The sequence below is a fragment of the Eleutherodactylus coqui genome, chromosome 1, assembly GCF_035609145.1.
Source record: "Eleutherodactylus coqui strain aEleCoq1 chromosome 1, aEleCoq1.hap1, whole genome shotgun sequence".
Classification (NCBI taxonomy): Eukaryota; Metazoa; Chordata; class Amphibia; order Anura; family Eleutherodactylidae; genus Eleutherodactylus; species Eleutherodactylus coqui.
In genome coordinates, this window is record NC_089837.1 from 73,955,478 (window position 1) to 73,971,438 (window position 15,961).

General features: G+C 46.9%; 1 protein-coding gene across 1 annotated transcript in view; it reads left to right on the forward strand.

The window, feature by feature from the left end:
• Window positions 1-3,670: 3,670 nt before the first annotated feature.
• NOL10 (nucleolar protein 10) overlaps window positions 3,671-15,961 on the forward strand; it is a 58,328-nt gene continuing 46,037 nt past the window's right edge. The window contains exons 1-10 of the mRNA XM_066597287.1: window positions 3,671-3,848; window positions 6,747-6,792; window positions 7,277-7,375; window positions 7,507-7,584; window positions 8,269-8,306; window positions 9,581-9,717; window positions 14,036-14,101; window positions 14,282-14,342; window positions 14,455-14,540; window positions 15,420-15,498. Coding sequence (XP_066453384.1) covers window positions 3,783-3,848; window positions 6,747-6,792; window positions 7,277-7,375; window positions 7,507-7,584; window positions 8,269-8,306; window positions 9,581-9,717; window positions 14,036-14,101; window positions 14,282-14,342; window positions 14,455-14,540; window positions 15,420-15,498 — 756 coding nt within the window. The 5' untranslated portion in view covers window positions 3,671-3,782. The remainder of the gene's footprint in view (window positions 3,849-6,746; window positions 6,793-7,276; window positions 7,376-7,506; window positions 7,585-8,268; window positions 8,307-9,580; window positions 9,718-14,035; window positions 14,102-14,281; window positions 14,343-14,454; window positions 14,541-15,419; window positions 15,499-15,961) is intronic.

Here is a 15,961-nt window from a genome sequence, read left to right on the forward strand (position 1 = left end):
ATATAAACTTATGCATATAGTGTGTATAAATGTTACACAAGCAAATACGCCCGTGTGAGGGAGCCCATAAGGCTGAACTTAAAGGATTTCAACTAACTATATGCAGTAACTATATATTGTCATGGTAGACAGGGGTTACATGTTGCGGATTCTGCTGATGCCGTTGATGATTGGGCAACAGACAGTAAGAAGTAACCAGCGGGTCTCGTTGTGTAAATCAGTCTTGTGGATGTTGCTGGATCTGGTGAATACTGGACTTTATATTGTGATTCAGGCAGTATACAGTGTACACATTATCCTCTGTATACTGATCATGTACTGGTGTGTATAGTATACACCGCAGCTAGCAGGACCCAGCGGGGGATGGGGACCCAATAGAAGCTCCTATAGTTAAAGCATATTTACACGTCTGTGGTTTTCACCAGTAATTTGTGAGTCAAAACCAGAAGTGGAAACTTCAGAAAGAAAGCAGAGATTTCTTCCGTATTTTGAACCCGCTCCTGGTTTTGGCTCACTATATACTGCTGAAAATAACGGACATGTGACTAAGCCCTAACATAGCGATCCGCAGCACGCCTTCACATAAGCGCGTGAAGTTTATGGCAGGTGTGAAATTACGCAAGAGGTGGGGTGTGCAGTTGGACCTCATTAGGCTTTAACCCTTTCCAATCCACTGTCTGACGTCTGAAGACATTCTGATTGAAGGCTGTACAGCTCCAATGTCGAAAGACGTCCGGCAGGGTATTCTTACTGTAGATTACTGGCCGCTCTGTTTTTGGTGGCCTCTCCAGCATGTCACATACTGCAGTTGGTGCCATTGTATAATGGCAGAAAGAGAAAACCCCTAGGAAACCCTGAATCCAAAATTAGATTGCAAAGGGTTAATAGCCATGGAAAGGGAGGGTCATGCGTGTGTGTGATCGACCCCTGCATGCGCAAGAAGTACAGTAATAAGTGCTAACATGCGCGCAACACCCTGATTACCCCGCTCTTCAAATATGGTTCATGCGCAAATACACTGCGCTGTGGTGAGCGTATTTGTGCTAATGCTCGTCTGAAGCCGCCCTTGGGGCTTCAACAGACGAATGTATGCACATATATGCTCACCGCAACAGAGTATAATTGCGCATGAACAAGGGTTGCCTGCAGCATCACACCCTTCACCTTGATTTTTTTAACCTACCGTAGACTTCTATGGCAGCTTTCCGCATAACACGTAGAAAGACAGGGCAGGTCCTATCTTTTCTCTTGCGCAGGATTTACGCGCAAGAAACACGCTCATGAGAACTGACCTATTGAAATCAGTGGATTTGCTTTGTCACGTTTTGCAGGCGTAAGTTTCACGCTCACAAAAATGTGTGTAAACAAGTTTGTCTGTTTAACCATTTCCAATCCACTGTCTGACGTCTGAAGACATTCTGATTGAAGTCTGTTCAGCTCCGATGTCGGAAGACGTCCGGCAGGGTATTCTTACTGTATATTACTGGCCGCTCTGTTGTCGGAGGCCTCTCCAGCATGTCCAATACCGCAGTACTAGCTCTAGCCAGCAGATGGCGCCATTGTATAATGGCGGAAAGAGAAAGCCCCCTAGGAAACCCTGAATCTAAAATTGGATTGCAAAGGGTTAAACCCTTATGTTGTGGGATTAAACCTTGAAATACAAGGGCTAAAATCTAATTTAAAAAACTTTTTTCTGTTAATATAAATTAAAAAAAACAAAAAACCCCCCACATATTTGGTATCATCATATCCGTAACGATTTTGCAATCTTTCCAATAAATCGAACATGCTATTTTTCCTGCACGGCAAAATAAACTAAAAAAACGGATGGGGGCAAAATGTTCATTTCGCCTCTAAAGAAAATGATCAAAAAAGCCCCATTGTAACCCAAACTGGTTCAAATAAAGACTACAGCTTGTCACGCAAAAAAAAGAAAGCCCATGGAAAAATCAAAACGTGATGTGACTTTGAATGCAACGACATAAAAAAAAAAAACAATTAGCGCAAAAGTGAAAAAAACTAAATAAAATAATAATAATTTTGGTATCTATATAATTGTACCGACCCGCAGAAAAAACTTGTATCGTGCTGCATGACACTGTAAAAAAACAAACAATGGCAGAATTGATGTGTGGCCTCTTCCTGCCCTCCCAAACAAAAGTAATAAAAGTTTTACAATACATTTAGGCCTCATGTCCACGGGGAAAATCAGGCCCACCGCGGATTCTTCATGCAGAATCCCGCAGCGGGTCCCTCCTTTCCCGCGGACATGAGGCCTGAAAAGAAGAATTACTTACCTGTCCGGACACTGCAGATCTGCTCTCCATCGCGGCCGGATCTTCGTTCTGCAGGCCAACGGATGTGCTTGGCACGCTGGCAGCGTGCCGCGCGCATGCGCCGTGTACTCTATTTTTTTTAAAGTCATGCTCTCTTGCGCCGGAGAGCAGGAATTCAGCTGCAGGTGTGCCGCGGATCCGGACGGCTTCCATAGGCTTCAATAGAAGCCTGCGGGACACCCACACTAAAATGGAGCATGCTGCGGGTGTTTTCCCGCACACGCAATCCGCGCCTCAAGAAAAAAAATGACATCCGCAGGTATTTAATTACCCGCGGGTGTCCAATGCATCCCTATGGGGCGCGGATCACACTTGCGGGACACCCGCTGCGGATCTGTCCCCATGGACATGAGGCCTTAATGTACCTTTATGGCGCCAATATACACTACAGTTTGCCACGCAAAATACAAGCCCTTGTACCGCCATTTTGACAGAAAAATAAAAAAGTTCTGGCTTTTGAAATGTGGAGATAAAAATCTCCCAAAAAGTCGTTGCGTCCTTTGGGCCCAAATAGGCCGCGTCCTTAAGGGGTTAATCCGTATTTGCTGACATAGTATTTTATCTCTACAGCGCAAATATGGATCTGTGTTTGCAGAATAGAAAATAACACCAGTGAATGCAAATTTGGAGACAAAAATGGTTTAAAATTAGCGCATACTGCGTTTTTAAAGCACGGCCGTGACAAATACAGCCATGTAAATAAAACATAGATTTACATTAGCTCCACACCGCGGTCCACAAAACACGGACCAAATGCAGAGTAAGAATACACTCATCTGAAAGCGGCCGTAACCATTAACGGGTTTTTACAAAGTGTTACACGCTAACGCAAAAATGACATGACGGCCTCCGTGACAGGAAAGCCGCAATGTGTAATTTTATAATTCTAGTTTTATTTATCAAAAAAGTGTGAAAATTGTTCTAAATGTATAAATATGCACGGCTGAAATACAATAAATACGGGGAGGAATCCACACAAGAAACAACAATGTCAGCTGTTATGCCAACCACAAGATGGCGATCCGATTAGTTATCCGCTAACTAAGTGCGTCCGCCTCTGAACGTAAACTCCAGCGCTGACAACCACAAGATGACGTTTATCTCCGAGCAATGATTCTATCAATCAATCCCATTGGCCCATGACGTCATCTCTTTGCGCGGACCTCCGCAGCATGGCGTCGCCAACCAAGTTCCTGATCAGTTATCCGCCAACCAAGTGCGTCCGCCTCTGAACGTAAACTCCAGCGCTGACAACCACAAGATGGCGTTTATCTCCGAGCAATGATTCTATCAACCAATCCCATTGGCTCATGACGTCATCTCTTTGCGCGGACAACCGCAACATGGCGTCGCCAACCAAGTTCCTGCTTCCTCTCCATGTGGCTGTGTGAGTATCCGGCGGGCGGCTCTCGGTGTGTTAGCAGGTGATGAGGCGCCGGTGCAGCCATGCAGGTGTCTAATGTGAACGACGTGAAGATCTACAACCTGAGCTATGGGAAGTCCCTGCCGGAGGTGAGTGCTGCAATAGTCTTATCATGAAACTGCAGCAGACTTGGCCCCCCATGACTGTCTTAAAGGAGTGTTCTCATACCTGGGCACCTATGGCATCTTTTTGGGACCTTCATCTATCAGGGGAGTGGGGTGCCACGACCCCCATGTGTCATAGAAATCCATGGAGGGGTCAATTCTCTGCTTTGGGCTCTTGCACACACGAGCGGGTAGCGGCAGCACACTGCGTGCGTATCTCCTGTGCGGCAGTACACTGTGTGTACGTGCCAACACTATCTTGTATGCCCACTTGTAGAAAGAGCCACCGAAACAGCTCAGATGTGCCATCCACGCCCAACATGGGCACAGTGTCAGAAGTGATGACCAACTCCCGTGCCCCCACGGCATGCTTTGTTTTGAAGCTCCCAAACATGCGTTTGGGGCGATTTCTAATGCTGGGTTCTCACAGGGCGGATTCTCGGCGGAAATCTTGCGGTTTGGCCGCAGTGAAAAACCGCGAGATTTCCGCCGGGAGAACCGCCGCTGCAAAACCCGTGGCGGTTTTGAAGCGGCCGCTCTCTCTTCCGCTGCGGCCGGCACTCCCATAGTGGAGAGCGCGGCCGCAGCGGAAAAAAATAAAAATGAACATGCTGCGGTCGGCAAATCCACGCCGCAGCAGCGGCTTCTGCCGACTTAGCCGCAGCGGATTTGCCGTCCCGTGTGGACGAGATTTCTGAGAAATCTCGTCCACGTGGCTGGCTAATCCTGGGATTAGCGGCCGCATGCGGATTTGACGCAGCGAAATTCCGCACGGAATTTCCGCAGCAAATCCGCCCCGTGTGAACCCACCCTAAAGGTAAAACGGATGCGAAAAAGTTGTAAAATTTGGCGCAAGGCTGACTTTTTGTGACTTTTTGCAGTCTACATCGTACTACACAACTTTTCCGAAAAATGCACACGGCTTGTAGAAGGCATGCCGGCTTTGAGCGACACATTTCTAAACTTCTTTTTGTACTTTTTATCTTTTCTAATAATTTTTTTTTACAGTATAATGTAATACCCTAGTATTACATTATACTGCATTTTGACAGGTATTCTATCAAGACTTGCCATAGGCACACCTTGATAGGCAATCAGTCGTGGCAGCCCCAGGGGCCTTCAAAAGGCACTAGTCGAGGGCAGGGGCATTTAAAGAGTTAACAGCCCTGATGGCAGCTGTTGTGGACGGATGGTAGCTATCGAGGACAGCCGACATATGCCTTGTATGGAGCGGAATGGGCTTCTGATCTCGCTCCGTATGAACCCCCTCCTACCTATGTATTATGTGTTTCTTGCTGCGTGAAAGGGTTAATACCGTAGGTTGTGAACCTGGCTTATAAAACCAACCAATCAGCTGCTTGGGATCCGTTTTCATCATATGAGCTCGATCCTCCTCCAGAACATCCAAGGAAAGCAGTTTACTTCCACGTGATACACCTCGCTGTGTGCGCCACTTTCTGGCATAAATGATACCAGACAGCAGCTCCTAGTCAGTGCACAGAGGAGCTGAGATGCGCCTCACGTATGGAGAAGCGTGCGCCTCATCATATATTAGGCGCGTCATGTGCTGACGGAAACTTATGTTAAGACCGATGTTTGAACCGCTGATCGTAATAAATTCCTCCTCGGTGCGTCAGTGGGGTTTTATTAACGGGATATTCCCTTTTCGGCTTTTCATAGGGAATGGGAAACCGCTGCTATAGTTACTGGCCGCCTGGCGTTTTACTACGAAAACAGCCGAGTGCCTTATCCCAGTGCAGTTTCTGTAGCTCTTATTGATTTGAATGGGAGTTACGGAAATGGTGTAGCGGACTCTACTGGGCTGAAGCGCTCGGCTATTTCCGACAGGTGATTAGAAACAAGAGGGCCGGGTGTTACCGTCTCGGCCATGAAAATCTAAGAAGGAAATCCCCCTTTAAGACTAGCATTAGAAATGTCAGTCTTAATAGAGTTGTATTCTGGGTACCTTTTGGGGCAGAAAATGGGTGCTGGATGCAATTTGGTGGTAGTTATGGCCATATAAAAAAGGTTTAGTGGCCCTGATGCCAACTTGTCTCTATCCATTGAGCCAGAGGATTGGATGATGCCACCCTGTAATTGAAAGCAGCTACATGTGTTTTGTCTTCATTGGAATAGATAAAAGCTGCAGAAATGTAAATTGACTTTCCGAAACCTTTTGATATGTCAGAAGTTTTGCTCCGCGGGGGTTGCGGGCTCATTGATTGCTAAGGTGAAGGGGCAGAAGCTCTCAGCTGGGCACTGTGCCCCTTCTGCTATGCGCAGAGTACTGATTTGTAGACTTTCCAATGAGTCCGTACATTCCTCCGTGAAGAACTCATCAGAGATGGAGATATAATGAGCGCTTCTTTCCCTTCCCTTCCATGATTGGCCGCACCGAGATCCCCACTGATCTGACATCTCAAAAGTTTGCTGAAAACTTTGTTACACTTTCGCAGTAACTTCACGCAGCCTTAATGCTATCAGTGGTCACTTCTGAGACTGGGTGGTCTCGGGGGCCGGTGCTGGGACATGTCTTACTAGGACATCCCCTTTCCATATTGCAGCGATCAGCTGGTTCTCAGGGGTCTGGCTTCATCAACCCCAAGTTGTTATCACAGGGAGATATACTGCAGTGTTACATGGCAGCTGTACTGAGTCCAACCAATAATATTCCAGTGTGTGCTCTGGGTAAGTGGGGTGTCCCTGGCAGGGAATGCACCCCCTCTATAAGGTCAATATATAATAAAAGGGTAGGGGTTGTCCTGGTACGACAACGCCTTATACTGTAAGTAATTTTTGGGATAAAGCCTATAAACTATTCCAGTGAGGGGTGAGATATTCCGTAATCAGTTACTGACATGATTTCATCTTCCTCTATTCCAGTGGCTTTCGGATCGGAAGAAGAGGGCGCTGCAGAAGAAAGATGTCGGTAAGTATAAGTAATGTGATCCGTGCAGCCAGTTCCTGTGGTTTTCTACCTTCTCCAATGAGGATATAACCCCCGGCGGTGCTGCTTGTATTGTGCTTGCTGGTGATGACCTTTTACCGTATAAAGCCCCCGTCTACACGGCGCGATCATCCCGCAAATCGCTGGTTAGATGAAGTGCCTTGTATGATAATTGTGCAGTGAAAGAACAATCAGCGGTAAGTCGTTGACCAGATCTTTCATGCAGACCATAAAATTATCGTTGGTCCGCAGCTGAATCGGCCTGTGCATCTATGAATGATGGCCTCCTTACTGTCCATGGAGGCTGGGGTCTGGAAGAGATCTCTGGCCCCCTCCACCTCACTGAGTGCTGGGACGGCTGCCAGGCGCTGTAGTGCCCGAAAGTCATCCCGTGTAAAGAGGCTTACATGGTGTGATATCACACAGCGGATGTGACTAGAGCCATGTCTATCACTTGTATCCGTAGATGTTCAGAGGAGGATCGAGCTCATCCAGGACTTTGACATGCCCACCGTTTGCACCAACCTCAAGGTCTCCAGAGATGGACAGTACATTATAGCAACTGGTAAGTGTGGAAGGTCTCCGTGCCGGTCGTGATGTAACACTGCATGTATGACGGAATGGAGCTGATGGTTCATTATGTCTTTACGGATAATATACGGTGCCATAGATGACCTTTCTGCCTGTCTCTTCCAGGAACGTACAAGCCTCGTGTCCGCTGTTACGACACTTACCAGCTATCTCTGAAGTTTGAGAGGTGCTTGGATTCGGAAGGTAATCATTATTTAGGAGAGCGGTCGTTCATATATTCAAATACTCTATTTAGGGGAAAATAATCTGTTAGTCGGAACAGAGTGTGGCCGAAGCTGAACATATCTGCACAGAAGTTCACCCGTATTTGCAGCATGTCTGCTTCTTCTGCATGTTTTTTATAATCTGTTTTATGTAGAAGGGTGAGATCCAACATAAGGCCTCTTTCACACAGGGAGCTAGGCGCACGAAAACCACGCGGCTATTAGAACCAGGCGCATGTGCCGCACGGACATTCTGGATAGAATTTCCGCAGCAAATTCGCCCCGTGCGAACCCAGCCTAACAGCCAGTTAATTGCGATCAGGGTTGGATGTCCAGTCCTGACCGCACTGAGGAGCTGGGAGAGTAATAGGAGGCAGCGCTCCCTCCCTGGACAGTTGTTACACTTCCGGCGATAGCCATATCCAGCGTGCTGCACTGACAGTGAGTCGGAAGATCAGCTGACTGATGGGGATCCCCAGTGGCGTGCCTCCGGGAACTAATGATGCATTATCGTGAGGATAGGTCATCAATGGTAAAAGTCCCCGAATATCCCTTTAATTCCATGGCATCTTCCAGGATAATGTCCCTCCTTACACACTGCACTGCTTATGACTCGCTCGCTTCTGCTGATTTTTGTTTCTGACTGATTTCTTTTCTCTTTCAGTGGTGAAATTTGACATCCTATCAGAAGATTATTCAAAGGTATGTGTTCTGTTAAAGGGGTTTCCCAGGACTCTTTATTGTTGACCTATCTTCCTAATAGGCCATCAATAGTGGATCGGACGGGGACCGCCACTTGGGATCCCACTGTTAGTGTGCACAGCGCTGTCAGCATTGCAGTGACCCAGGTTGGTAATGCATTGAATTCAATGGAAGTTGTGTTTGTAGTACCAACCTGGGTGGCTGCAGTATTGATAGTGCTATCCGCACTGAGAGCGGGCCTGGTGATTGGCTGATCAGTGGGGGTCTGGAGTGTCAGACCCCTTGCTGATCAACTAGATATGACCAGTGCGGAGCAAAAGTCCTGGAAATCTTTCTAAAGAATCTTCCAGTTTGTGCAATAATATTCACAGTTGTCGGATTTGTTGCAACAGTTTCATAGGTGTGTGAGTATCCAGAAACCACGTTGTAGGAACTAGTTCTCGTTACCAGAAAGTTTTTCTTCACCAAATCTCCTTAGTTTGAACATACTGAGAAAACTGGTAGTTTTTGTTAAGGTGGTTTTAAATGTAAAGCACCCAGTCATGACTTACTCCTAGGGGGACGTCACATCGGGATGTTTTTTTGGCAGGCTGTTTTTGCGGGGTGGTTTGCCATTGCCTTCCCCAGTCATCTTTACCACCCAGCAAGCTGGGCACTCATTTTACCGACTTTGGAAGGCTGAGTCAACCTTGAGCCTTGAGTCTACCTGAACTATGCTGGGATCAAACCGGCAAGAGCTTAGGACCACATTTCTGCTGTCTTAACGCTCTGCGCCACTCGAGGCTCTACTCCCCTAACACTCTTTACATGTTAGTAAAACATGGCTGCTTTCTTCCAGAAACAGCACCACTCCCGTCTGTGGGTTGTGTCTGGTACTACAGCTTAGCTCTGTTATTAAGCAGAAATTCCAGACACAACCAACAGACAGGGGAGGTCCTGTTTTTGAAACGAGCAGCCGTGTTCTTCTAATCCTGTACACCTCCATTACTTATAAGTGGGCTTTCTTGAGCAGATGAGTGTTTGGAGCTCTTTTGAAGTTTTGCACGCTGGGCTCTTGTCAGTAAATCTGCCACCAGATTTACCCTGCACTATATTAGAGCAGCCAAAATTAGTGATCGGGATCCTGATTGCAGTGCGGGGTCACTTTAATATCTTTCTGGTATCTGCAGTCTTTAGGGTGTAAATAAATGTGATGTTAGGAGGCATTCTGTTACTGGTGGCAGCCTAAATGTAATTAGAAGGGCCCCTTATTAGTTGTGCTTGTTCTGTTGCAGCTCCTCTTCCTCCATAGTGACAGATATGTGGAGTTCCATTCACAGCACGGCTTCTACTACAAAATGAGGATACCAAAATTTGGCCGAGATTTTTCCTACCACTACCCATCCTGTGACGTGTACTTTGTTGGAGCCAGGTAAAAGTGACACGGAGTTGCATATTTAACTCTGATCTCTCCTTTACCCCCTGCATCCAATCTCTCGCCGAATATGTCAGCTGCACCTCAACAACATCGCAAGAATCCACTCTTTTCTCACTGTGAACACGTTAAAAGTGCCCTCATACACTCCCGGCTCGATTATTGCAACTCGTTGATGATCGGCCTCCCCTGTACCAGACTCTACCCTCTCCAATCCATCCTGAATGCGGCAGCCAGGCTCATCTTCCTGTCCAGCCGCTACTCGGATGCCTCTGCCCTGTGCCAGTCACTGCACTGGCTGCCCGTTAAATACAGAATTCAATGTAAACTCACTACCTTCATCCATAAAGCCCTCCACAGTGCAGCGCCCCCCCTATATCGCCTCCCTCATCTCAATCCATCACCCAGCCCGGGCTCTCCGCTCTGCTAACGTAACCAGACTGCGTGCCCCTTTAATTTGAACTTCTCATTCCCGCCTCCAACTTCTCCAGAGCAGCATCGGTCCTCTGGAACGCACTACCAAAGGCTACCCGAGCAATCCAGGACTCGCAGAACTTCAGGCGTGCTCTAAAAACGCACCTCTTCAGGGAGGCATACCACATCCCCTAAACAAACCCCTCTGTACTCCGCCTGATAACATGCTCCCTGACCTACTGACTGCAATCCCTGCTAGCCATCATAAACCGCGCCTGCAGTCATACTGTTTCTGCCGTCACACGGCTAAACGTCTGACCATTGTCTATGTGTATAGCATCCCTCACTCTCCACCTCGCCATATTGTGCACAGCTCCAGCCCTTTACCTTCTGTATCACCCCATTACTTGTAGTATGTAAGCTCGTTGGAGCGGGACCCTCACCCCTATTGTTTCCATCAACTGATTACTATGTAACTGTGGTTCTGTAATGTTTGTACTTTTGTCTTTCTGTATTCCCCCTGTCTATGTAAGCGCTGCGGAATATGTTGGCGCTATACAAATAAAGATTATTATATGGTGCACCCTGCAGTTGAAGGCCTGGGAGGCCAATGCTGTCTCTAAGAAAGAGTTTGCGCGCCTCCCCCTGGGGTCTCTAGGCTGTTTGGTTCTCAGCTGGACAAAAACATTTCTGATTCCACGGGAAGGAGTAGTTCCTATTTCCCGTAATAGAGGCCTAGATTTGTTGGCTCCAGAGGGGGCAAAATTTTTCTTTTTCGGCCCTTTAACCTCAGACCAGAGGCGAGGTCCCTCCTTTAAGCCAAGGCTGGCATTGCACCCACATTCTCAGCATGGCAAGCCGTTTTCTGCTAAGACCTCTAAATGAGGGGCAGCCCCCACTTGGGGTTTCCAGGGTGGGGGGATGGCTGACCCTGTTCTGGGATGCCTGGATTGCCCACATTGTGGGCGCATGGATTTTAGAGGTGGTCTTTGCAGGTTATGCTGTTGAGTTTGTTGCCCAGCCACCCGAACGTTTTTTACTTGAAGGGTGCCAGAATCTCCTCTAGCAGCCAGAGCCTTAAACCATTCTATTTGCAACCTGCTTTCTCAGGGCGTAATAATGCGGGTCCCATCCTCCCAGCGCTGCATGGGTTTTACTGCAATCCATTTCCTGTGGCCAAACAGGACAGATCATTCAGGCCGGTCCTGGATCTGAAAGCCCTAAATTGCTACATAAGAGTTCAGCATTTTCGCATGGAGTCCCTAAGGTCAGTCGTGACATACATGGAGCCGTGCAAATTTTTCTCGTTCATGGATGTCAAGGACGCCTATCTGCTCATCCCCATTTGTCAGGTGCATCAGCGTTTCTTGTGGTTTGCCTTTCGGGACAGACATTACCAGTTTGCAGCCCTCCAATTCGGGTTGGCTACTGCACCCCAGGTTTTTACCAAGGTGTTAGCGGTGGTCATGGTGCTCCATCTAAAAGGGATTGTTTCCATTCCTTATTTGGACAGCATCCTGATAAGGGCTCCTACTTGGGGGAGTCCAACCTGCAGTCTTCAGGACACATTGGGCACTCTGGTCAGATTCGGATGGGTCATCAATTTCCCCAAGTCGCCCCTCATCCCAGCCTAGCACATAATCTTTTTGGGCCTGCTATTCGATACGGCGTGTGCCAGGGTTTTTTTTGCCGCCGGAGGAATTGTGTCGCCTTTGGGAGCACATGCACTCTCTACAGGCGCCAGACTGTGTATCCATTTGCCACTGCATGCGAGTGCTGGGCCTCATGGTTTCAGCTTTCTAGTTGATCCAGTACGGTCAGTTCCATGCCCAATCCAATGGGCCATCCTCTCACTATAGTACATTTTTGTGGGGTCACTAGAACATAGGATCTCAGTACCTCCTCAAACCCAGTGCTCCCTCCAGTGGTAGCTGGATTCTAAGGTTCCCTGAGGTCCCCCCCCCCCCTTCCTCCTGGGAACCCCCCAGTGTCATGTGCTTACTACAGATCCCATCCTGACCGGCTGAGGAGGAACACTTCAGAGTTTCAGGATGCAGGACGTCTGGACCTCCCAGCAGTGTAGGTTGCCCATAAACGTGCTGGAACTTTGAGCCATCTTCCTCCTTCTTCAGCCCTTTGTGCGTCAGTTGAGGGGTCTTCCAGTGGGGGCCAGACGGACAACCACCAGGACGGGCACCCGCAGTGTGAGAGCCATGGCAGAAGTGGCAAAAATTCTGTCCTGGGCTGAGCGGTCTGGAGTAGGGGCTTGGCCTCAGTTCCTTTAAAAGAATAGGTGTTGGCCCTCTCGGTGCTTTTTCAGCGTCGTCTAGCCTCAAGGTGGGCGGTCTGCACCTTCTTGTAAGGTATTGCTTACGCCGTTCCTCCCTATCGATCCCTGGTACTGCTTAGGGACCTAAACTGGGTGTTGATCGCATTACAATCTCACCTCTTTGAACCACTAAAGGATGTTCCCATGCGTTTCTTGACGTGGAAGGTTGCCTTCCATTTCCAGGGTGTCTGAGTTGGCAGCTCTCTTGGCTCAACCGCTGTTTACCGTCCTCCATCAGGATAGGGTGGTATTACGACCTATCCCATCATTTCTTCCTAAGGTGGTATCCACCTTCCACCTTAATGAGAAAAACGTCCTCCCCTCTTTTTTTTCCCTGCCGCCGATCATCCGCTAGATTCGGTCAGCCATCTCTGAAGCCTACCATGCTTCCGGGTCACGGCGCATTTGGCTCGGGCAGTGGGGGCATCATGGGCTTACAATGTTGGAGCCCATTTAACCCCTTTAATGCAACGGGACGTAAGTTCATGTCCTGTGAATGCCATAGGCTCAGAAGTGAGCCCTCACTATCCCTCTGTTGGAGTTGGCTGTGACTGATAGCTGGCCTCCCGCTGTAATAGCGGGTATCGATGAGAACACTAATCCCTGCTTGTTAACCCCTCACATGTCACAATCCATATACATCGCGGTATGTAAAAGGTTCACAGATGTAATCATGGAGGGCCGGTGGGTTGCCATGGCAACCAGACCCCATACACTGGTGTCCTGGCCTGCCATGATTTGTGATTGCAGTTGTGAGCAATAATGCATTGCAGTACAGAAGTACTGCAATGCAATATCATAGAAATCAGAGCTTTCATGGTTCAAGTTCCTACAGGGGCATATAAAATAATTAAAAAAACATAACCCTTTTGTTTTTTTCATTTTTGCCTCCCAAAAAAAAAGGTATTAAAAATGGTCAAAAAAAGCTGTATATACCCTAAGATGGTAACAATAAAAACTACAGCTGTCACGCAAAAGACAAGCCTTTACAGAACTTCGTCCATGTACAAAAAAAATATTTTATTCTGCAATAAAAGTGGAAAACCTACAAAAAAAACCCAAAATTGGTATAGTTGTAATCGTACCAGCCCCCAGAAAAATTGTATCATGTCATTCATACTGCTTGATTAACACTTTAAAAAAAAAAAATGGCAGTATTGATGTATTTTTTTTTTTCTCCCTGCCCTTCAAAGAAAAATTTATAAAAGTTTTACAATACATTTTATGTACCCAAAAATGGTACGAAAAAACTACAAATTCGCCACCCAATAAACGGGGCCTGGCCAGGTCCATGGTAAATTAATAAAAAAAAGTTATTGCTTTTGAAAAGTGGAAATGAAAAATTGATAAAATTTGCATATCTCATCTGAAAAAAAGCGAATAAAGGGATTAACCTAAAGCTAAATAAAACTCTGTAGAGCTGGGAGTGAATGCAGACGTGCCTCTAAATCAAACGATATTCATGCTTTCCACCAACAACCGTTTGATGTGCGAACAGTTAATAAACCTTGTTTTTGTGATGACCATATATATATAAAATAAACTTATTTTATAATTTTTTTCTTCTCTCAGTTCTGAGGTCTACCGATTAAACTTGGAGCAAGGGCGCTTCCTGAATCCCCTTCAGACTGAAGCTTCGTAAGTAATCTTGATGAATGCTCTAAGCCACTAGGTGGCGGTAGATTGTCACGAAGCAATAAGTATGTTCATTCTGCAGAACCTCATTGTCTGTATATAGTCGTACGTCTTCTCCTATAGAGGTAGACTTGGCTGACAGTTTGTGTATACAGTCAGATTGATTTTATATTTTCCTTGCAGACAGATTAACGCTTGTGACATCAATCCTACGCACCATTTATTCGCTGCTGGCACGGTGGAGGTAATGTTTTTTGCCAACATCATGTCTTTTACTTTTATAAGACCTCTTAGCTCTTGTCTGGTGATACAAGTTGCTTCCTGCTGTTTTGCCTTACACTTGTAAATCTTCCCAGGGTAAAGTTGAATGCTGGGACCCTCGAATACGGAGTCGTGTGGGGATTCTGGACTCCGCCATTGGCAGTGTAACCGAGGACACCGAGTAAGTTAGATGACCAACTCTACTTCGTCGTTTCTTTTAGAGCCCATAAAGATGGACATTAGACCAGCACGGGCCGGGATAATCTAAGGGCTCATTCACACAGGCATAAATACGCTGCGTATTACGCATTGAATAGATCCCGTAGATTTCTGTGGGTTTATTCACATATGCGTATGTATGCAGCCCAGAAAAAAAACGCATTATGTCCTATTTTAGTGTGTATTACACACCCAAATAGCCCATATTAAAATCAATTGCCCATTCAAATCAATGAGGGCATGCTTGTGTGTTTGTTTTTGTTTTTCAGGCGCGTTAAAAAAAAAAAAAAAAAAAGAGGCAATACGCAGAGAATATGTATTTCAGTCATGCAAATATGCTGCATATTTACATAACTGTAATACGCATACGCCTGTGTGCAAAGGAGTAACTTGAAGCTCTTGGGCCCCAATGCAAAACTTGTAACTGGACCCCCAACTATAATGCTTTATTCATAGTACTGGGTTCCCTATATGGAGAGGAGAGGCCTTATGGGCCCCCTAAGGCTCGTAGGCCTGGGAGCAACCGCTTCCCCTATAGTTACGCTCCTGCCCGTGTTAATGAGCCCTAAGTGGACTGGTCACACAGACCGATGGCTCATGTGAAAGAGCTTGCGGCATGTCTTCCTCTCGTCCAGGTTTAATGAATGAGAAAGCAGATTCGGTGTGCGGGGTCCATGAATATCGGATGGCACATGGGCAGGTAGCCATGTGCTTTCCAATATGAGTTTCCCTGGTGCAACCCGCAGCTATCCGAATATGGCCCAACAGGTTACAGATGCTGTCAACTTGGGTGCAACAAATGTCTGCATGGTGTCTTATCCTGTGACTGTTTCCCTTCCAGAATTGAGGGTTTGCCATCGGTCTCTGCCCTGAAATTTAGCGGACCTCTACACCTGGCTGTGGGAACGTCAACTGGACAGGTAAAGAGATACTGGACGTATAAACAAAAATGTGTGCGACACATCAGGCTGGTAACCAACCGCCATCACTAAGTATGACCTGATTGCCATCCTATGCTCCGTGTGTATTGGCTGGTTTATCCTATAGGAACCTCTATGTCCATTCTAGTTGTAGAATTCCTACTCCTGACGTTATGTAGGTAGTTTGTGGCTCACCAGCCATTCTGCCTTTGTTTTCTAAGGACTTGCAAACCAGGCAAGATGATGAGCTCGTCTTTTGACTTTATACCTCTCATCCCAAAGTTTTGCAGTGGATTACGTCTGCAGCGGCCATTAGTTTGCTGCAACTTTTGTGGGACGTCATACAGCCGTTGCTCTCTTAAAACATCTTGCAAGTCCTGTAGCTCCGCTGCGTAGGCGTATGTAGCGGAAACCATCATCGGAAATGTGCCAAGTCCTCCTATTAATAAGGGGCTTTCCGCTC